At 39.9% G+C, this 23,399-nt stretch overlaps 1 protein-coding gene across 3 annotated transcripts in view; it reads left to right on the top strand.

Moving 5' to 3' along the window:
- Positions 1–23,399, top strand: part of DAB2 (Dab, mitogen-responsive phosphoprotein, homolog 2 (Drosophila)) — a 56,337-nt gene that overhangs the window by 1,250 nt on the left and 31,688 nt on the right. Inside the window, exon 1 of one of the 3 annotated variants that reach the window (XM_011966226.1) lies at positions 15,947–16,404. The exons of the other annotated variants lie outside the window; for them this stretch is intronic. Within the exon in view, the coding sequence (XP_011821616.1) occupies positions 16,315–16,404 (90 nt within the window). The 5' untranslated portion in view covers positions 15,947–16,314. Of the gene's footprint in view, positions 1–15,946; positions 16,405–23,399 lie in introns of those variants that run through there. 3 annotated transcript variants of the gene reach the window in all.

The raw sequence follows: 23,399 nt of genomic DNA, 5'->3' as shown, positions 1-23,399 counted from the left end.
GCGGTTTTCATAGCATAGAGCTGACTCTGTTATTTGTTTCTGCCGTCTTTCCCTCTTGACTTAATTCTGAGCCTGGAATTCAGGTCCGCAGTCAGTTTCAGCAGGGGAGCTGTTTGAGTCCAAAGGGAAATTTAACTGGATTAAAAACACTTAAGGAATCTGGATGTTATCTCCACCCCAGCCACCCCCCACCTTTTCCCCTTTCTTTTTAGTTTTTGTTTGGAAGGAAGAGAGCCACTCTGTAAACTGAGAAGAGCAGAAACAAGCTTCCAGACACATGGAAAGACTTAAAAATTATGGAGGGGCGACTTCACGAATAGTAAATGTTGCTATTGCTCTATAAAGCGACTTAATGAAAAAATTTCTGGCCTTAGTCAGGCAAAGCAGGGGCATAGGGGAAAAGGAGGTAAGATATAACGAATGCAAACAGAAGTAATGGGAGTGGAAAGAAGGCAGTTACAAAAAAATGCCTTTGAGATGTCTGATAAGCCTCTTGGAATGGCTTTGATGTGATGTATACTTGATTGTCCTTACAATCTTGAGGTTGGCTTCTCACACAAATGCACGTACTGGCTGTTGGGGAGGGAAGAAGTAGCTGGGGAGGAGGGAGCTTGCAGCTACCAAATGGATTGTCACCATGCTTCTTACCCCAGCAGCCAGACTTTGGGAGGCTGCTGTTCTCTGGGCCAGGTGCCCCGCCCACTCCAGGTTCTGTGTCTCCCCTCTGGGAAGGGAGATGGCCCTCAGTGACACTGTAAGAAAGTTTATTGCCTTGAGAATTCAGGAGTATTCGAGGCTTGAGCCCTTTGACATCTTCAGAAAAGGAGCTTTCTGGTGGAGTACTGGACATGTGGAAATAATGCCACACTTAAGACAACAAGGAGAGTACAATGGGAAAGTCTTCTAGAGAAAGCATGAAGAAGACCTGGTGGTCTTTGCCAATGTGTGTTTCTGGGACAGACCACTTTTTCCAAATCCTTAATCAGTTTCCTCCTAAGGCCAACTGAATTCTTTTTGCTGTTGCTGGTGAATAACTTCCCCCTTCTTTTCCCACTCCCAGCTCGATGGATCCCTTCTTATCCAAATGACTGACCTAGAAACCAGTTCTTTTTCAGCTGTACCCTTCTATACTTTACCCTATACCCAGAATAAGTAGATGGTAGAGGAATGTCTTCCAACTTTGAGCCCATACACACATGTATTTGCCATTCTGGGGATCTTTGATCTTGATGGTTGATCTTTACCTGAGGATGTAAGTGAGGGAAGAGAGCACTTGTTAAAAACCTTGCCTAATTTGTGAAGGGCAAAATCCAGAGTTTGCATTTCTACTGAAGACTTTTATAGTTTTAGATTAAACTGAAAGTCCAAATTCCTGTGCATTAGGCCTGTTTGTTGTCTTTCTCCAAAGGTTGAATGGATTTCAGTCGCCTTGTTTGGGTTGAAGGGCACTGCTTTTAAGGCACTTGTTGGCATGAAGGTAGAACAGGGACCTCTAGCAGCTGCTGACCAGCTGTTTGGGAATGATATTTACTGGCCTGCTCAACCAGTCCTCGATTACCTGAAGGTTAAAGGAGCAAGAAGATATCTTCCTTGCTGAGTGCTCCTGGCCAAGCAGGAAGCTTTGCTGTGACATGGGCTCTTATGCTGCTTCATTTCTAACTCTACCTTCATATGTCCGTAAACCTAAGTTGGCTACCGCTGATATTTTACCTGGATAATTTTGAAGGCTCTGCGTGTTTCTCTTCCTCATTCCCTTAGCCTGAGGATTTAATTATTGTTCTTCTTAAAGACAGAGCCAAGATGTTGAAATGCTTGGGAAAGCTGCTGAGAGTTAGCCCTCCTGGGGTTTGAAGTTGTCCTAATGCTCATCAGAACATACCTCCCCAGCTGGACAGACTCGAAAGCTTACTGGCCAGGAAGGTTTAGGTAACTAACCAGACACATAAGGTTTTTTACCCTTTAGATAGAACCAGAATGGGAACCAGATTAGCAATATGAAACACCTGAGTAACAGGATGTGGTATTTTAAAATTCTCCCTGGCACTGCTATGTAACGCTAAAGTTGAAGCTGTGCCGCTGAATTGCACAAAGGTTGGCCAAAATCATATTTAGATGAAACAGATTTTTGTTTTGTTTTGTTTTGTTTGAGACAGAGTCTGCCTCTGTTGCCCATGCTGGAGTACAGTGGTGTGATCTTGGCCCACTGCAGCCTCTGCCTCCTGGGTTCAAGAGATTCTCTGACCTCAGCCCCCTGAGTAGTTGGGATTAGAGGTACCCGCCATCATGCCTGGCTAATTTGTTTTTTTGTTTTTTTTTTTTGTAGTAGAGACGGGATTTCACCATGATGGCCAGGCTGGTCTCGAACTCCTGACCTCAAGTGATCCACCCATCTCAGCCTCCCAAAGTGCTGGAATTACAGGCATAAGCCACCAAATCCAGCCAGATGAATCAGATTTAACATCAGATATGTGTCTTTAAAGGAGACTCAACTCATGATGTCAACATATCCTGACTGGATTAACTGGTGGAAATCAGAAGGAAAGCAGACTCCTCGGTCTTTACTTAAAGACAAAAAACAAGCAGATTCCTGATTAAGGGAACAAATGATGCCTGGTGTGGACACAGAGGGCTAACATTCAACACTAGCTGCCTCCGGCAGGGCACAAGTGGATAGTAGTTGAGAACTACCTTCTGAAGTACCATTGCCTGGGTTCAAATCCTAGCTACAGGGTTGCAGGTTACATGGCTCTGGGCACATTCCGTAACCTTTCTGTACTTCAGCTTGCTTCTCTGGGGAGAATAATAGTACCCCAGGACTGCTGGGAACACAGTTCATCTAATATACTTGGAATACTTTTTTCCATCTGATTTTGAAGGTTTTGTTTGTTTGTTATTGCTCCCCCCTGAACAATTGAATTAAGTGTCTTTTTGAAAACTGAAAGCAAATGGAAAATGTCTTCATGAAAATTAAATACCCCTCACTTACCTGAAAAAGGTTAATTATTCAAGCATTTGATTTTAATAAAGCCAGTGTGTTTGCTTGTGCTCACACTAGAACAGACAGGGAGTTACTCTCTGTTCTCGTCCTGGAAGCCTGCACTTTGGTTTGGTCAGGCTGACCTCGCTGGTCTCAGTTAAGTCCTCCCCATACCCTCGCAGACTCCCGACAGAGAAGGAGCAATCCTTCCCCCTGAAGTCAGCATTATCACAGAAGGAAGTGGGAAGGGAGGGACCACCCGGACTAAACTGAATGACTAGGCTAGAAATAAAAATTCTTCCAAGTGTGTGCAGGCCCCATACTATCCTTGCCCACATAGCTGGGCAGGTTGCCATGGTTACTCCCCTTCTCGCATCCTTCTACCCTGGAAGGAAGCCTGCCTCTCTAGGGTAAGTAGAATCTGAACAAATTGCTTCCTGGTCTAAAAATGGAAGTTACTAAGTGAAGTAGAATCTCCTCTCTACTTATGTGACCCCCTCCAAACTTATTTTAATCCCAATACTTGATTTTCTAACCTTCCTAATTCTTGCATCATCTAGATAGCAAAATGTAAAAGCTTATGAAATTTCTGGAACCTAAAAGTTACTACCGCAATACAGAAGCAGCCTGGCAAGTTTTCCCTACTACATTTATACTAGCTAGCTAGGGGCAAGTGATTTTCAACTAAGTTCAACGGGTAAAAATTCTAAGTGAATGGGGCAGGCTGAGTGAGTGTTAAGTTGAAGGTAAACAGAATGTATGAGGCCTGTCACTTAGATTTTCAGGTAACCATAGATAAAGAGAGCAGGTAAATAGGAAGCAACAATCCTAGAATGCTGGATTTGAAGCATTGTTCAACCTAGAAGAAATCTGGGTGAGGGAAATATGGTTTAATGTTGTCTCTTCGTAAAAAACTACCCTATTTCTGTCTAGCAGTATGACGCAAAATGTTACTCCCAAAAAGACTTTGATGTTTATGTGAAAAATGAGCTGCCATACTACAAGTTTGCATTTGACAAATTAATTCAGTCTTTCAAAATTGGACATTTAGCTTGATGTGTATTTCACAGCTTGAGAGAACTCATCTAAGACAATAGTTCTCAGAGTTGATTCCCAAACCAGCAGCATCAACATCAGCTGGGGACCTGTCAGAACTGCAAACTCTCAGTCCCCACCCCAGGTCTCCTGAACTAAATTCTGGCAGCAGGGCCCATCCAGCTGTATCTAAACTAGCTCTCCACCACGTGATCTAAGAGTAACTTTCATAATTCAGTGGTTTTAGGATTCAGTTGTTCAGTGGAAATCATAACAAAGTATTTGAATTCCTTCAGTCATGGAGACAATAAAGAAAAAGCATTTAAACACAGTGCAGTTTAACTGAACCTTAGGATGCAGAAAGATTAAAAAGCATGGGCTTTGGACATTCTTCCCATATACGAAGTATGGCTTTCTTGATCCTAGGAAATCCAATATACTTTTGGTTTGATATTATCACCTCACTTCCAAATCCTTTCCCCTCTGCTGGGGTTTTTAGAGTATAATTAATCTCCATTTATTAGGAGACTGTCCCAGTTACCTCTTTTAAAAAAGATTCCAGTAAACTAGATCATTACCCTTGAACCAGATGGTTTTCTCTAACCTATAAAACTCTGTATTTGGTTTTTATGCCATGTCTAGAAGTGCAGATGAAGGCCTCTCCATAAATGAAGCTACTTCATTTAGTGTTTGTAAAGTTTAATGGCTAAGGAAGCACTGCTCCTTTCTCCCATTCGACTTTCACTTTAAGTAACCTGAAATAGAGAAGATATCTCTATTTCTTGGCTCCAATATGATGAGTATCTTGCCCAAGGTGTTATCAGTAAGTGGTAGAGCCAGGATTCAATTATGAATGTTTATGATTTGCATCTTGGCGTTTATCTGAGTGCTTAGCAATTACCTACTATGTGAAGTCTGACGCTAGGTTAGCAATGGAAAAACTCGCAGTGAGCAGAAATCAAAACAAAAGTCTTCCTCGTGTGTGACAAAGGACAGGATAGAGAGTTAAACAGACTTGCATGGGAATGGCAGTGCTGCCATTTCTTGGGCATGCTATTCAATGTCTCTGGCCCTTAGTTGTGTCACTTACCTTGCAAAAACAGTCCTAAGAATGCCTGATGTTAAACAGAGATCACATCTCAAACTGAAAAATACAAGGGTGTAATGTACAAGTATATAATTGGAACTCTGGTTTTGAAAAGCCAACACGGATTCATGGTTAAGAGCTTGGGTTCTAAGCTGCAAATGACTGTGCCCACAGCCTTGCTTTGCCATATAAGACAAGCTATATAAGGCCTGAGCTTCATTTCTCCATAAGGAAATGAGTTGCCTCGATTTTAAAATTAAAAACTCCTCAGAACTCCTGCAGTTGCTTCTGAAATGTACCTGTCCTAGAAATACAATTCTCAACGCAATAACTAAGCTGATATTTTTTAAATGGTCTTGTTCTCATTGTTTTTGAGTATCAGGCAAGCTAAATTCTAGAGATCCACACATTCAGGCTGAAAATTAGAAGACTGTCTTTCCTATATATCTTTAAACTATTAAATGTGAATAATCAAGGAGGAGAATGCGGCAATGCTTCATAAATGAGTAGAGGCGCACAGATGTTAACTTTAAGGTACCACTTAAACCTCATCTGAGCAGAGCAGTTAAGTCCTGTTAAGGTCTATAGTTAATCCATACCCAAAGAACTGGAAAGCGAATAACTTCATCCCTAATTGTGTCCATATTGAGGACAGCTGCCCTCTCTGTTCTAAACATTGCATCCAAATGATCTCACTTATTTTTTTATATTTTAAGTGTCCTATTAGGGAGCCAAGACCTGGTCTAGTCTTCTGTAATATGTAATTCAGATGCTAAAGTGCTTTTTGTTACCATTTAGTGCAACAGAAAGAAACCAAGTGTGTTTGAACATATGTCAGAGGGCTGGCATAATCATATGAAGAATGCTCAACCAGTTTGGCTTTGGGACAAAATGTGAATCTACTAGCGAAACATACAATTGCCCTCTGAGTCAGAAGATCAGAAGTTGCAGTGGCTACACACAGTAGGTGCTCAAATATCCATCCTTTAAAGGGAAGTGTCAGCTGTGCTTTAATTATATCAGCATTGGGTTTTGTTGTTATTGCTGTTACTTGATTTTGTTTTGTGTTGCTTCCTGCCCCCTTTACCTCTAAAATTAAATGACTTAAATGCAATTCATTTTTGAAGTAGAAAACAAGTATGTGCTGATAGAACAGGCTTTTCCATCAATAGTTGGTTGCTAGTAAGGAGGATTAATACTGATTTCTGCCTGGGCTAAGGTTCAACTACAGCTGAGGCTTTTCAGAAAGCATACATGTACTAGAATTGAAATGATAGATAGTTATATTTCATGTCCACGCTGTCTTCTAAAGGATAGCTTGATGCAGAGATGCTTGCTTAACTGCCTGAAAACTTCTTTTTTGTGATTTCTGGTTTGTCTAACTGGTCTAAAGTCCCCAATGACTAAAAGTTGATAGTAATTGAAAGTTGGATGCAAATATTTACTTTACGGGGACACATAGATGATGAGAGCTGCCTATAAGATAGTTAGAGAAAATAGTAACTACTCAACTAACATACGATTTTATTATAATTAAGTGGTACAGAGTATTGTGTGGGTCCAGAGGGAGAAAAAGGCCATTGGTGTGTTAATGGATTTGGCTTTTAAAGGAACAGTGGAAGTCAAATAAGCAAAGGTAAGAAGAGAAAATGCATTTCAGGCAGCAGCACATATGCAAATCATGTAGTTGGATGAACTTAGGGTATGCCTAAAGAACTCTGACTGGCCAGTTTGGCCAAGAGACAGTACAGGTGGCATAGGGCTGAGAAATGTTTGAGTTTGAAAAGTAGGGATGAATTGTACTGAGCCATGGATGTCAGGATAAGAATTTTGATCTTTTTAAATTATTGTTATTATACTTTAGGTTCTGGGGTACGTGTGCAGAATGTGCAGTTTTGTTATATAGGTATACATGTGCCATGGTGGTTTGCTGCACCCATCAACCTGTCACGTACATTAGGTATTTCTTCTAATGCCATCCCTCCCCTAGCCCCCTAACCCCTGACAGGCGTGGGTGTGTGATGTTCCCCTCCCTGTGTTCATGTGTTCTCATTGTTCAACTCCCACTTATGAGTGAGAACATGCGGTGTTTGCCAAGCAGATCTTGTCATTAAAGCAGGAAAACCAAATGCTGATTAGGATCACTTAACCTGACTCTATTGGCAGAATGCATTTGAGTGGAGATTGCTTAGTGGTTGAAGAAAAGCCTATATTTCTTTAAAAATCATCAAAGTAGAGAAAAGGGTTGCCTAACCTAAGATTAAGGTGCAAAGAGAAATATTCATTACTCCTAATGTTTTAAGTGCACTGCTCATTAAAAGACTGCGTCAAGCCTAGAAGAGTAGGGCAAATAATTTTCGGATCCCAAAAGCTTTATTGAACTGAGGGAAGAGCTCTACATGAATCAGAGGGCAATGATAGGTCATGGCACACGTGGGGAAATGGCTGGTGGGAGGCTGGTGAAGACTTCCCTGAGACCACACATCTTGAGTGGCCTTGGAATGAAGGTTTTCATGAAATTCCGAAAGGTGAAGGCAGCACATATTACAGGCTTGCAGGCCACATAAGAAAGTCCGGTGTGTCTGTGTGTCTGTTCAGGGGAAACGGAAGACAACGGCCTTTTCAGAGAGCAGGTGGCCATGTATATGTATAGTCTGCAGCCTGATTAGAAGGGCTTTCAATCTCAACTTGAATGTGAATGGAGGAATTGAACACTGATACCTAATTAATACAAAATCAGGAAAGCTAGGAGGACCGTAAATACTCCTACAAAAATTTAGCCATAAAGGGAGATCAGTTACAACCAGAGTCTCTTACACACCTTAGACTCTCACTGAAGCCCTTTGGAGAAAATGGAAGAAAGAGCTCATCCCATAAGGAGTTGTTTGTTTTTTTGTTTGTTTTTCACTTTAAGTGTTTTAAATATATTAAGGAGTACCTATGCCATGTATGTAGAAAAGATCAACGAACACCGTAATATAAGTCTGCTAATCATGAGGAACATGTATGATACAACGTGGCATAGCTTTTTAGGGAGGAGGAACTCAGGGCGGCGGTGAGGCAACGTTGGGAAGAAATGCTGGAACTCAGGAAAAAAAAAAAAAATATGATGGGGAGGGAGGAGAGGTATGAAAATAAAGGGTAATTATGAAAAGTAGAGTTTCAGAGGTTTGACGCATTCATTAAACATGAACAGTTTAGGATAAAATCTTAGCTTCATTGTAAGCTGCAGACAGTACTGTTGTGGATCTTTTGGGTATATCTGCACACAACGTACATTCTGTAATGTTGTTCCCACTTAGTGTATACTGATGCAGATGTTCCATTTTCTGCACAAGAGCTGTTTCCTAGAAATGGTGGGCACAACCATGTTCTGTATTAGGATCTGGACTCTTACACTTCATGCAGCTAACATTTGTGGAGGGCTCACTACTTGTAGTGATCATGAAGTCCATTTCCTTGAAGACTGACATTGACCAAGTGCTACCTGGTAGCCCCTTGATAATGCTCTTGTGACTTAGTAGTGCTCTTTAAATAACCAAAGCCAGCTGTAGGGACCATTGGTTACATTTTCATAAGATTGTTTCACTGAAATCTGAGATTCAATATTTGGCCTGATCTGAAAGTGACACTCTTGTATTCTTAGAAAATCTGGTAATTAAAAGTGCCACAGAACATGTCTGGTTCTAGAATACAGAAGTTCCCTGAATTGCTTGTACTTCTTAAGTGATTGCCAGATTGAACGCCAAATGAGCGTAGTGTTTCCTTCTGGTGTTTATGAAGACAGTGTTGATTTAGAACTTTGGATTTTATGACAACACTGAAGGAAACATCACTGATATTCTTCAATACCCTCAGGTGTAACAGAATTGCTCCCTTCTGGTACTGCCATACAGATGCTCCTTTAGATTGTAATGTGGTTATAGGAGACTCACCAATATTAAATGTAACTATCCCCTCAATTCGTGTCATAATTTAAAAAACTTGTTGAGGAGGGTTATTAACCTTTCAGACAACATTTGCATCTTTCCATAATTGATATCAATACAGCAATTTATATATAATTCCTTTAAGTAATACCACTTTTTCTTCCTGTTATAAAGTATTAATAGCAATGAAGCTTTCTACCCTAATCAGAAACAATTCCTCCAAAACACATAGCATCAGTTATAACTGTGACCTGCTTGTTCTTTCTCCCCACCTATCCGCTAAGCCCCTTGAGAGTAGAGACCATGTCTATTTTGTCACTGTATACATAGGATAATGCAGTGCTTGGCACACAGTAGGTGTTTAATAAACAATAACTAGATGGCCAGGTGAGTGAGTAACTCAAGCCACTTTCATTTACAACATCAATCGCAATTTATTATAGAGTGAGCAAAATGGAAAACTTTAGCTTGTCTTATCATCTGTTGGTATAAGTAAAACAGTTCTGAGCTCTCCCCCACCTTTTTTTTAACTTTAAGGTTATTTATAATGAGCAATATCCATATGTTCTTCTAGTTTATATCTGCTCAGGGCCTAAGGAAGGCAGACAAGCTGTTACTGAAATTCTCCAGATGGTGTGGTCTTTCCAAGTTGCTAGTTTAACTTCTACCAATGGAGTATTCATTGTTGCTCATATATCTGTCTGACCTGATGGATGTAATCACCTGGCTAATAAGAATTGTGGTGAATAGATTTCAGCCTGATATTTCATCCACAAACAACTTCTTATTCTCCTTCTGTTGCTCCTTTTAAAAGTGTCCACCAAATTGTTTATAAAATTACTAATAAAATTTGAGAAAATAGATGAGACCTTTGGCTTAGCACTGGATAATTAAGGCTATTGTTTTGACTTAACACAATTTCCGCCCAAATCAAAGAAACTTGTTTTGTTATGTTTTTTATTTCCCTGTGCAGCTGTATTGTGAATTAAGATATCCATTAGGCTCTTTAAAATGCTAAAATTAGGTCACAAACTCATTATTGTCTGCACAGACCTCAGCATTTCCAAGAACTCCAGGCTGGAAACCAACTATAGGCCATCCACTGACCAACTTTCAAAACCCTAGCATAAGAGTTTTTTGACTTCTACTTATCATTTGACTGAAAATTTACTGTTGAATTTTTAATATGTCAGGAGCCTTCACCGACGACTCTGGTTAGGTATCATTTAATGATGCCTAAGATGAAAGTGTTGACAGCTGACTATGGGCAGCGTTCTATGTGATTTCAGATATGCTCATGTTCTCTGTGTGGTCTCCCTTCACTTTTGAGTTTAATTGAGAGTGACTGAACGCTAGAACATCTTCATGATTCTGTCTTTAGCCCAAGTTAGACTATAGACTTATGCTTACATTTTAAACTTTGCTGTCTACCAAATTAGTGCATCTTTAAGGAATTTAATTTTTAAAATACAGAAAAGCACGTCACCCCAATGTCACTTACTCTAAATGTATAAGAAACAGAAATCTGTCTTTTTCCTTCCTAGTACCCTTCTTAACGAGCATTTTCGTGGCACTGGTCTTTCCAGATTTTCAACACTTTTATGGAAAAGCATATATACATTGGGAAAATATCATATTAATATATTCTGCTTCAAACAAGAGACTATAAATACATGACTATCTTAGTTAATAGCTGCCATTTACAAAAGATGCTCTTTTTTTGTTTTTAAGGAGCTCACATTTCAAAATCTCATTTCACTTAATATACATTTCTATAAAGCAGACATTAGGAGAGCCCTTTTGTATGATGAAATCATCTTAGAATGTAGGGTGTAAGACATAATGGCCTTTGACTTTTTAAAAAGCCACCTTTAAGACATTATGTTTATTTGAAGTTTGAGGGTCACTAAGCATCAGAGCTTGGCAAGATGGGATAACCTTGAATCTAATGTTTGAGATTGTTAGTCCTTAACCTTTCAATTAAAAGCCTTTGTTTCCAGAAGATTAGCCAAATATTTGAAAGAAACCGGCAATGTTGAATCACTCCAAAGGGCAAGTCCATGCAACGGTCATACTGCAGAGCTCTCTGACTCTTTGCTGCTGTGTCCCTGTACTCGGATTTGTCACCACCCCAGCCTCCACACCATCACTCAAAACCTCAAAGTCCTCCCAGTCCCATCCAGACAAAACAGAGTGCTACCGCCCATCCTGATCCAGCTTGACCTACCTTTTCACCTTTCCCCTGGTACAATCCACAGGCCCTATACTATAGCCAAGCAGACATGAATATCTTTTACTCATTGCTATTAGTTCGTCTTTCCCGAAAGTTCGTCTTTCCCGAAAGTGCACGTTGCCCCAGTCTTTGAAGAACTAACTTAATTATCTCTTTTGTTGTAAAGCAAAGACATTAAAGCATATGTATCAGGCTGGTGTGACTTGCAGATTGTTGCTCCACTCCTGCGCTTCAGCCTCCTCTCCTGTCAAATAGAGATGGTAATGTCCAGGATTAAATGAGAATGTCTTAGCACCACATCTGGTATATAATAAACATTCACTAAATTTAACTTTTAAAAATCTAATATTCTGTGTGTGTGTGTGTGTGTGTGTTTTTTTTTTTTTTTTTTTTGAGACGGAGTCTCGCTCTGTCGCCCAGGTTGGAGTGCAGTGGCTGGATCTCAGCTCACTGCAAGCTCCGCCTCCCAGGTTTACACCATTCTCCTGCCTTAGCCTCCCGAGTAGCTGGGACTACAGGCGCCCGCCACCTCACCCGGCTAGTTTTTTGTATTTTTTAGTAGAGACGGGGTTTCACCGTGTTAGCCAGGATGGTCTCGATCTCCTGACCTCGCGATCCACCCGTTTCGGCCTCCCAAAGTGCTGGGATTACAGGCTTGAGCCTCCGCGCCCAGCCCATATTCTGTGTTTCTAAGGAACATGTCCAGGACATTCTCAGTCCTGGATTCCCAAATCTGCTTTCCTCTACTCTCCTTTTTCCGCAGAGCATTTTTCATCTTCTGAAAGTCTATGCTCCACTTATGTTTTGCTCCCTGTTAGATAGTAAACCCTATAAGGGAACAGATTTTTATTTTGCTCATTGGTATATCCCAAGCTCTAGAAGAATGCCTGGCACTTAGTAGGGATGCAGTTTTGATTACATGAATTAACTTGCTGGTAAAGATCACTGGAATTCAGGGGTAAACTTGGTTTCCAGTCTAAATTGTAATGGCTTTGAGTTGGGATCAATCACCAGACCCCCATGTGCTCTAAACAACAACAAGAAAAAAGACTGTCAGTGTCTGCAGGCTTTTTTAGTTTTGTCATAATCATGGCTTCACAGCAAAATCTAGGGTAGCTAGTGGCCTACCATTTGCGTCATCTCTCTGGCCATGCACAATGTAAGGGAAATGACATACTCTTAAGAGTCAAAAGATATTTGTTTTTTTTCCCCTTAAGGGAATGTTTTGGACCCAGGTGCAAATATAAAATAGCATTTAGGGTAGGAAACCGCCTAAGCTCTGACAGCGAATGACAGACTCGGAGAAGGGAACTTTATTCACATCTCACCTCTGATAATTAACTCTAAAAGCAGAACTTTGCTTATTTTAGAGGAACTATGCAAACTTGGTGATGTTGTTTCTTTCACTGTTTTACTTGGTGGAACCAATTGTTTATATGCTTCTGTAGTATGTTAATTAAGGAACACATTGCTAGTTAAAAAAAAAACACTGCAACTATAAATATTTTTCTAATTTCACAGTTTGCTATACTGAAAGGTTTCTGTGGAGTGTGGAAGGGCTTGGTCATTACTTTTGGAGGATTTGTCTTAACTTGCTTGTCTGTAATATTGAGTCTTTTTAATAAAGATTGGATTAGGAACTTAATAGTGGCTTTCAAAGAAGACTTGTCTTTGCATAGGGCTATAGAGTTCAGCTAAGGAAACAAATGATCTAATTGCATTCTCTGATGCTAAAAATGCCTGCATAGGAGGACTAGAAAATAGCAGATGCTACCATCAAGTGGGTCCTCTAAGACTTCAAGGACCAAATCAAGTTACTTTTATTTAATGACCATAATAAGAATCATACAGAGAGGCTACAAATGGAGCCCCTAGCTAATCACTTGTGTCCATCCCACATTTCCCTTAAGTATTAAAATGGCAATTGCTAATAGGTACAGAGTTTTGCAACAGGTCATTAGTGGTTCAGAGAAATGCTCTGGAAGAAAATAAAAGCTAATGAAACATCTTGCTTAAGTATTACATTTTTTATGAACCAAGCAAACTTCCTTTATTATGACTCATTGATGTTGACATTCCCGGGTAGACTAACCAGAAACCTTTTTTTAGTTCAATATAAATATGAATATTTCATAAAGGGCCAAGAGGTCTCTGCTGACACTCAGCTAAGTGTCATTTGATAAAGAACCGTTCCTATTAGTTCACCTCATGCTAGAACTAGAAACCAGAGTGGTACCCCCATGATTAGTTATCTTAAAGACTGGTGTGCATTCAACAGGCCTGGAGAAAGAACCTTCATCTCATCTGCTTACTCTGGGAAAGTCTCCCAGAGGTAAGTCAGATTTTTAAACCAACCTTTTGCCATAAAGTCAAACCTGCACCTTTAATGAGGTATGTGTGACACTGAGGGCGAGGCAGGTTTGTAAATGATAAATTTTAGTGAAAAGGAAAAATAATACAATTTCTAGTCAATACTCTGCAAACTAGAAAACAATATAGTTCTTTTTTTTTTTTAAGCAGGATAGTTAGATAGTAATCTCACCATTAACATAAACCAAACTCATTTAACACAGAAGGATAGAGAGTTGGCCACGACTAGATGCACTGTAAAACTATCTACAGCTGGAGATGATTCTGAATAACACATATTAAAAGATACACACACAGATCTGATAAATGAGTCTTCATAGCTTAGAAAACCAGAAAAACTAAATTGTCCTAGTATATAAATTTTTCATGTCAAATAAGTTAAGCCCTTAGGGAAGTAGCAGTGTATTTGGTGCCCTATGATTTGATGATTTGTTTAATTAATGCATTGTCTTTTAAAATATCCCGGCAGAGTTGTTTATCAGGCCAGTAGTATAAGGTTTATAAGAAATGAACATCTTGCATGGGCTATTACTTCATATTAATATAAAGTTAAGATACTAATTACTTCAATCTTACAGATTATGTCTAGATCAAAAGTAAGAAGAATACGATGTTGCCTTTGGGGAAGAAAACTAGATTTTTCTACGATCCTCAAAATTTGTTAATACCAAAATGGTTAATACCATCTCAAGAGCTTATCTTAAAAAATGTAAATGGAGTAGTCGAGACTTGAGCCTTTGAAACTGTTGCCTAATGACATAACCAGGTAGCTTTTCCAGGATATCTTATTTTTATGCAACTCATACAAAGCTTATTTTTTCCCCATCCCTAGCCCTGAATTAATCAGAGATGACTAAAAGAGATGACTAAAGAAAACAATCCAGTGGAGTATACACATTAGAAAATCTTCAAAGTCCCTCTATAAATCCTAGAATAAACTTTCTGAAATCTGTACAAATTAAGGTGAAACTTGAGATCTGTCCTTGTGTTCTTGGACTATTACAACCAAGAAAGAAGATGTGTGAGCTATTTAATATATATTCATTCTTAAGAAGTCTTAGTTCTCCGAAACACTGTCATTCATTTTAATCTTATCTGTAGAGGTCATTTAAATGACTTGTCAAAAGTCGTATGGGGAACATCACACACCGGGGCCTATCATGGGGAGGGGGGAGGGGGGAGGATTGCATTGGGAGTTATACCTGATGTAAATGACGAGTTGATGGGTGCAGCACACCAACATGGCACAAGTATACATATGTAACAAACCTGCACGTTATGCACATGTACCCTAGAACTTAAAGTATAATTTTTTTAAAAAAAAAGTCGTATAGAAATTGAATTCCTGAGGTCTTCTCTGGATTAGGAACAATGTTTAATGTTTGGGGTCACCAAGGAGTGGTTCTTTTCTGAAATCTCTACTAGATACAAGGTTCCTTGAATTATGCTTCCAAACTTGCTGAGTGTGCTTCCTGATCCCAAAGATAGATGTCTAGCCATGTTTGTGAAAGCATAGACCAATCAATGGTGGTTACTTACATGAAACTAACAGGTGTGATTTTAGGTATGTAAACTTGGATTTATATAAAGAAGTTATGAAACAAAACCTGTCTCACAGACTTTATAAGCAAAATTCTGATATTAAGTGGTAGGTGTTTTATTGTATTAATAATTGAACCTTTCTATGCTCATCTATTTCTGCAGTTGCTGAACTGTATACAGATATTTCAATACATTAGAACACTTTGTTGTTCAATGTAATTGCTCCAATTGTGCAACAGCTAATCTGTTTAATTCAGCAGAAACTAGAATACTGTCATTTGGAATTTTCACATCCCTCAGTTTAAAAGTGCATTTATTTATTCCCACAAAACATATTTGTTCCAATACTATTTCCCAACAGATGAGAGAATAATGACAGATGTGAACTTTAGCTCAAGAATACTTGTACATTTCTGCCAGTTTTGTTCATCTTGTACTCAATCTGCAGCAGCTTTTTAGAGTTTTTTTTTTTTTTTTTTAATAATCATAAGCACAATTTCAAGCAGGTAGGCTAACCATTGGGAGATCTTCTTTTGGATCTGGAATTCAACTCATGTGGTATTACTATATGATCACAAAAAGCAAGACACCAATTTGACAGATTCACCTCTCTCCCTTGTGTACAAAAACCTAAAATTACCCAGGGGTTTCTTATCCATTAACCTATCTAATTTGCCCAGTAACCAAGAAATAAGTAAATGAGGAATATATTCTTACTTGTAGAAGAGCTCTCCTGGCCTTTTAGGAAGCACAATCTAATGTTGCACATTCTAGGAAGCAAACTGCCAAGATTCTGACCTTCAGCCTGCTTGAACACTGGTATCAAGAGGAGAGATGGCTGGTTGTCAGGTTGCTGGTTCTTTGTAAACCAGAAATTTGACAAATAAATACCAAGTCACTTTTTATTTTTAAATGACTCCTTTTTCCTTCATCTAATTTGAAAGCAACCACGTCTTGTCTAAAGGAAATTAACTAAATCATGGAAGAACCATTTTTTAAATGATAATATTTTGAGCACACCAGATGACAGTAAATAGTAAGCAGTTTCAAATCAAAACAAACATAGCTATTCATAGCCACTGGGATTAGCAAGGCCACCAGTATTCCTGGAGATGAAGCCTAACTGCCATGTTGGTTGTGGATGTCTTCCCCAACTCGAATAGATCATACCAGATGTGGAAATGTGACCCAGTGGCAAGTCTCTTATGGAAGGTTAATGCCAACTCTACGGGTAGGTTGAACATCAAAACAAAGGGCATGCCACCTGGAACCTCGAGACAACATATTAGAATTAGATAAGCTAAACTGATCTTGTTTTGAGTCTGCATAACTGTAAGAAGTGTTTTCATGGTTTTGCTCTCTATACAGAAATGCAACAAAAAATAAGTTCCACTGTCCGTATACAATCACTATGTACATCCTAGTTTGCTCTGTGCAGATTTACAAGGCAGCTGGATTCTTCTTCCTTCAAACTCTTTAAACAGCGTATCCTTGAAACATGAGTTGCAGAAAGGGTACAGCAACACTCAAGCAATGGCTTTGAGGATTATATAAATGTGGGGCTTTGCCTGGAAAGGGAAACCACATTGGGATTTTATATAATTTAGCCAGGCTATTAAAGAAGAAACCAAATATCAGGCAGTATTTCTTGCACTGGTTTTTGGAAGTGGAGAAGTTTAAGATTACCTACTTGTTTTAAAGTGCCCTGGTGTGGTATGTATCATAAAATAATTGTACAAGTGTATGTGGCCCTTCATTTATAGCTTAATGTTGATAGCACAGATGCTTCTAAATAACATGCTTTTTAAAAACTCTTCTAACATCAGCATAGACTTTCAAGCTGACTACTGTCATGGCACTTGAATAGAAAGTGGGAAGTGTTTAACAATGAGGATTTATATACATATGCATCATAGGTGAAGTCACAGAGGGACGTGGATGAAGAAATGATTGTACCTTGAAGTCCACAAGTGAGGTATGCTGCACATCTATGTTGACTGAATTCAGGATGATTTCATACGGAGATGAGAACGCACAACTTAATGTTGTATATTCTAGGAAACAAACTGCCAAGATTATTTGTATCATTCATTTTAAAACTGGCATGATGGGCTGGGCATGGTGGCTCACACCTGTAATCCCAGCACTTTGGGAGGCTGAGGCAGGAGTTTGAGACCAGCCTGGCAAAATGGTGAAACCCTGTCTCTACTAAAAATACAAAAATTAGCACCTGTAGTCCCAGCTTCTTGGGAGGCTGAGGCAGGAAAATTGCTTGAACCTGGGAGGCGGAGGTAGCAGTGAGCTGAGATCCTGCCACTGCACTCCAGCCTGGGCGACAGAGCGAGACTCAACAAACCAACCAACCAAACAAAAAACCTAGCACAGAAATACGAAAAGGAGTTATCTTTGGTAGAAATATCTAACCTAGTTTAGAAAGGACAGACATGAAAACAGTAAAACATTTGCTGTGTTAGTTTGGGTAAGTGTATGATGAGGGAGGATTGTAGTAAAAGCTATGAATGATGTGAGTGTGTTGCCTCTGAGTCTTAACTTTTTGACTACCTTTTCCTGCCAGCATCAAGCATAATACATTGTATATTTAGGTGCCAAATTTAAAGTAAAACTCATGCATTTACTGTGTTTTGTATCAGTTCCAGAGTGCTTCCTGTCAAGTCACTGCCCCAAAGACACTGCAATAGAAAAATTCTAGAGGTTTCTATGTCAGTAGTATTTTTTTTTTAACATTAAAACTCTAATATTTTTCATGTAAGTTGTTCATTCTTTAGAATATTCTGTGCCCTTGGATTTAGGGTGGGAGGGAAGCAGAATGAAATATAATGTCCTACTTTACCATCAAATGATACAAAATAAAGTCCTTCAAAATTCAAATTTTAAAACTGGTTTATTCTATTGACCCATTCCAGTTGCCTATGAACACTTTAGCTTTCTAAAATCTTCTTCCGAAAGTGTTTTCTTGGTATCTGTTCTGATTGATATCACTTCAAAACTAGAAATACCAAGCCCTCCTGCTCTTGGGGTGTCCTATGAGGGTGCCCTCCTGCTGTGGTCACCACGGTGTGATGTCTTCAGCCTCAACACAGTCACCTAGTGCAAGTGACTGGGCTACCACCAAAACCTGGTGGGTTTTAGCCACTGAAGAAAGTGCTCTGGTGACCGGAGTAGGTGTGACCATCTCTGGTCCTGCAGTAGCATCTCCAGGTATGGGAAGTGCTCAGTAGAGTTCCGCCATGTCCCTACAGGCCCTCTGGTCACACAGCTCTTTCAGTGTGATAATGCATGCCACCCACCAGCCACTGTACCAAGGCATGTCCATGCTGCCTGGATCTGCTTGGCTGGGTCAGATTGGACACCTTGTCCCAGGTCTTTAGTTAAGACTACCCACCTTCCTGTTGTGGGGATTCTTCCCTTGGGCCCTCCCCACTGTGTCAGACCACTTCAGCCCATTGACCATTTCCCAGAAGCACCTCAGCCTACTCTACAGACTTGTTCACCAGGTTCCCAGATACCTTTGAGCTCTAAAGCCTGAAGTATATGGGAAAGAGTAGCCTTTGCCAAAGTCCTCCAACCCCCTAATAATGCCATATGATCCTTTTTCCCAGAACAATGGTTTCATGATAGCTTTTCATCAGAAGTAATGGGAATCACTCATGGCTCCTTCCATAGGTGACTTGATATTTCTCTAAGTAGAAAGAGAAGCAGCCAGAGGGGGTCTCCTCCTCATAGGAGACCCCAAGAGCAGGAGGGCTTGGTATTTCTAGTTTTGAAGTGATATCAATCAGAACAGATACCAAGAAAGCACTTTTGGAAGAAGATTTTAGAAAGCTAAAGTGTTCATAGGCAACTGGAATGGGTCAATAGAATAAACCAGTTTTAAAATTTGAATTTTGAAGGACTTTATTTTGTATCATTTGATGGTAAAGTAGGACATTATATTTCATTCATTCGAGATGACATTTAATATCACAACTCTGGGCTCAAGGATACAGTCATTACCTTGTCAATCTCTCTTCTCTACATCACTTCCCAGGGACAAGTACAAAAGGGAGAACAGCATATAAGGAAAGACATACCATATAATGAAAGAATTATGCAGGGGCATCGGTGACTAGCAGCCTCCAAATACAGAGCTCTGCAAAAGCTATGCTGCAGCATGCTGTGCACTAGACCGTAATTCCCCATTTCCATGTCAAGTTGTGCCCACAACATTGTCCTACCTAGCTCGCTTGAGATATACGAAGCTCACATACCAAATGGTCCCTGATGTAAAGCAGATCACAGCCCAAATGATTCAGTGCCAGCAATGTAAGACAATGACAGAAGTGTGATTTTTAACCTCTGTAGTTTCCCTAAAGTTTCAATGTCACTTCCTTCCCTTTGTAGAAGTGAGTTAAAGGAGAAAGTTGGATTCCTGTTCTGTTTAATTTAAGCCAGAGGAGGTTATACTTGAGAACTGGAGTGGAATGTGTTTCTTCTCCCACATTAAAGCTGAAATGGGTATATACTCTCTAATGCCAATTAATTCAAGCTCAAGCCTCATATGTCCATATTCACAAAAATTCCACATGATCAAAAGACCAAAAGGACATTCTGACACTGTTATCTTTCTTAGAACCTGAATAAGTGTAAAGAGGGATTCTAGAATCAATCATCTCTGCATGTCTGTGTTCATACAAGCATATTAACTTACAGCCAGCTTTGCCGAGAGGCCAGAACATGTTCTCACTGTGAAGACTACACTTTCTATTTTTTCCAACTCTAGTGCAGTTAAGCGCTCAAACTAATAGCCCTTGTGCTGAAACAACAAAGCAAAAATACAATTGCAAAACTGATCATAACCTTAATACTTCTGTTCAACTTATGAACACTTTCAGACACTTGCAGTGAAGTGGGCGGCACTGCCCAGTCTAAAGGCCAGGCACGGTGGCTCATGCCTGTAATCCCAGCACTTTGGGAGGCTGAGGCGGGTGGATTGCCTGAGGCTAGGAGTTCAAGACCAGCCTGACCAACATAGTGAGACCCTGTCTCTACTAAAAATGCAAAAATTAGCTGGGCCTAGTGGCGGGCCCCTGTAGTCCCAGCTACTCGGGAGGTTGAGGCAGGAGAATCACTTGAACTCGGGAGGTGGAGGTTGCAGTGAGCTGAGATCACGCCACTGCACTCCAGCCTGGGCGACAGAGCAGGACTCTGTCTCAAAAAACAAAAAACAAAGAATGTACCCCTATTTGGATGCATGAAGCTTCTTTAAAGTTTAAACTCTCCTAAACTTTCTTTATGGTGAGGACTGTTTCTTATGCTCCAATAAGATACATTCCTAATAACAAGTTATTTAAAAAAACAAAATGGGGGGTGGGTACAAAATTAGGACGGGTTATGAGTCCAGAGTATTGAAAGTTGCCAATTCAAGAGCTTAGACTTCCTATCATGCTCAAAAAACAAACAAACAAACAAAAATAGAAAAAACTAAAACTTAAAGGCCAAGCACTGAAAAGTAGAGAATGTACTGAAATAAATTTAAATGCTTTGATCTGCAAGTCTCAGACCTAGGCAAAACATCCAAATCAGTATTAATGAGACAATTTGACTAAGTAACTCTTGCTACCTAGGCAAAAAGGAATCTAGTGACAATGTATAATTAGTCCATGTAAAATCCTTTTTCTATTTTGATTCAGAAAACATCTATTAAATACCATGTTCCAATTACCCTGCTAAGCTATCTTCTTGTTCTTTTGCTTGGTATATCTACTAAATGGAAGGCATTCTTGGTTCAGTCCCCATGCAATGGGCTTTGTACATCCTGTTTTTAAAAAATGGTTTTTAAAAACAGACACATGTAATCTCTAGGAATAAGGCATTAGAGTCTCATGCTAGATCTTTCCTGGTGCCAGCTTTGTCCCCTCCAGCTGTTTCACAATTAGACAAGTCAAACTCTCTTTCTTGCCCTCCGTTTTCTAATCGTTATAATAAGATGACGTGGCCAAATTATTCCCTAGTTTTCTTCCAGCTCAAGTCTAACGCACTTGGTATTTCTTTAAGCAGACAAAGGGCTGTTAAAATAGACTTTTGGACCTCACATAGGTCAGTACATTGGAATGATCTAGGAATCTTTAAAATATATTGATACCTGGGACTCTGTGCCCAGAGACTGTGATCTAATTTATCTGGGTATGATATGAATATCATGTTTTAAGAGCTCCACAGTAAAATTTTCCCAGATGATGTGAAGCAGATCTCCTAAGCTGTCCGTGATAATGGTGTAGGTATGAATTTTGACTCAGGATTCATTGGAACAGGGCTCTCTGGGTAACTTAGAGTAGATTTTGTTCCCAGAGTCTGTTCCCATCAGAACCCAACTTTTGTAGGCTCAGAAGGCAGAGCTGGGCAGGAGGTGGCTCTTACATTGGCAAACCCTCTCACTTTTCCACCTGGGCTTTACTAATTAAAGTGCTAGACTGGGTGCAGTGGGTCATGCCTGAAATCCCAACATTTTGAGAGGCGAAGGCTGGTGGATCACCTGAGGTCAGGAGTTCAAGACCAGCCTGGTCAACATAGTGACACCCTGTCTCTACTGAAAATACAAAAAATTAGCCAGGTGTGGTGGCTGATGCCTGTAAACCCAGCTACTTGGGAGGGTGAGGCAGGAGAATCACTTGAACCCAGTGGGTGGAGGTTGTAGTGAGCTGAGATCGCACCACTGCACTCCAGCCTGAGCAACAAGAGCAAGACTCTGTCTCAAAATAAATAAATAAATAAAGTATCACACCATTCCACGTTTCCACTTATTAGTAATTTGAGTATAGGTTCTTATTGTTCTAAAAGTGTTTAAACACTTACTGTGGAAATGCAATGTTGGAAAGAGCACAAGACTGCACAGCACATAGCTTCTGTGACCTAGCTTTGGTTTAATAGTAGCTACTGATATGGTTCGGCTTTGTCTCCACCCAAATCTCATCTTGAATTGTGGCTCCCATAATTCCCATGTATTGTGGGAGGGACCTAGTAGGAGGTAATTAAATCATGGGGGCAGTTTTCCCCATACTGTTCTCTTGGTAGTGAATAAGTCTCATGAGATTGATGGTTTTCAAAGGGGTTTCCCGTTTTCAATTGGCTGTCATTCTTGTCTGCCACCATGATTGTGAGGCCTCCCCAGCTATGTGGAACTGTGAGTCCATTAAACCTCTTTTTCTTTATAAATTACCCAGTCTCAGGTATGACTTTAACAGCAGTGTGAGAACAGACTAATACAACTACCATTTGTTAAGCACTTTCTAAGCCAGGTGCAGATGTCTCTACGTAAGTTCTTTCTGATTTTTTTCCTAACGGCTCAGCAAACTATATTCTTATTTTACAGGTGAAGAAATAAACATTAGATAAATTGCCTCAAGCCACAGAGCAAGGAAATGATGAATCCTGGGTGGGTGGGACTCCCAAGCCTGAGCTATTAGCTGCTATGCTATCCCACCTTTACCCAAAATTAACTGTATAAGAGAATCTTAACTCTGGTCTGACTTGGTTCGAAAAACAGGGAAAGCATCTTGGTTCAAGGTTTAATAAGTCCTCTAAGTCCTGCCATATCATTTTCAAAGGTTAAAGGCAATGATGCCTCCTTGCTGTAAATGCATAACTTGTGTATAGCTCATTGACTCGGGCTTATTCTGTTAGTGAGGCCCCTACAGCAGTGTCAGCATTTACAAGAAAATCTTCTAAGGACTCCTTTTCAGTATACATTAGCATAGTCTCATTCCTCAGTGAAACAGGCTGTAAAAATCTTACTGTCTGCTCAATTTGGTCTTTGCAAAGTAGAAGAGCCTTCCTAAAAGCATAAGAATCCAAACAAGCAGTTAAAGGAGGAAGGATTTGCATAAAGTGTCAGAAACAGTCTAACTTTGCTACAGCATCGCTGGTAATGACCCCTATTCTTAAAGGGCTACTTTGAAGATAGCGGTGAAAGCTGTTTGCTGCCCTCTTGGACCCCGAGGTCTGTCTTAGAGGTTAATATTTCACATGTCACCCTAATTCCGTACTTTAGCTGAGGCAGGCAGAAAGTTCAAAGAAACAAGGAAGCACATTCTCTGTCCAGTACAAAGTACTGGACATTCTAAACAAATAAGTTCATGTTGCTTTCTTCTTGAGTCTCCTTAATTCCTTTCCCTGTGTCTATTTTATGTGGCTTGTTCTGAAAAATTAATGGTATGTTAATGTCAGTGG

Source organism: Mandrillus leucophaeus, unplaced genomic scaffold (assembly GCF_000951045.1).
Source record: "Mandrillus leucophaeus isolate KB7577 unplaced genomic scaffold, Mleu.le_1.0 Scaffold119, whole genome shotgun sequence".
Classification (NCBI taxonomy): domain Eukaryota; kingdom Metazoa; phylum Chordata; class Mammalia; order Primates; family Cercopithecidae; genus Mandrillus; species Mandrillus leucophaeus.
The sequence above is the reverse complement of the archived record's forward strand: the minus strand, read 5'-3'. Positions and strand labels throughout refer to the sequence as shown.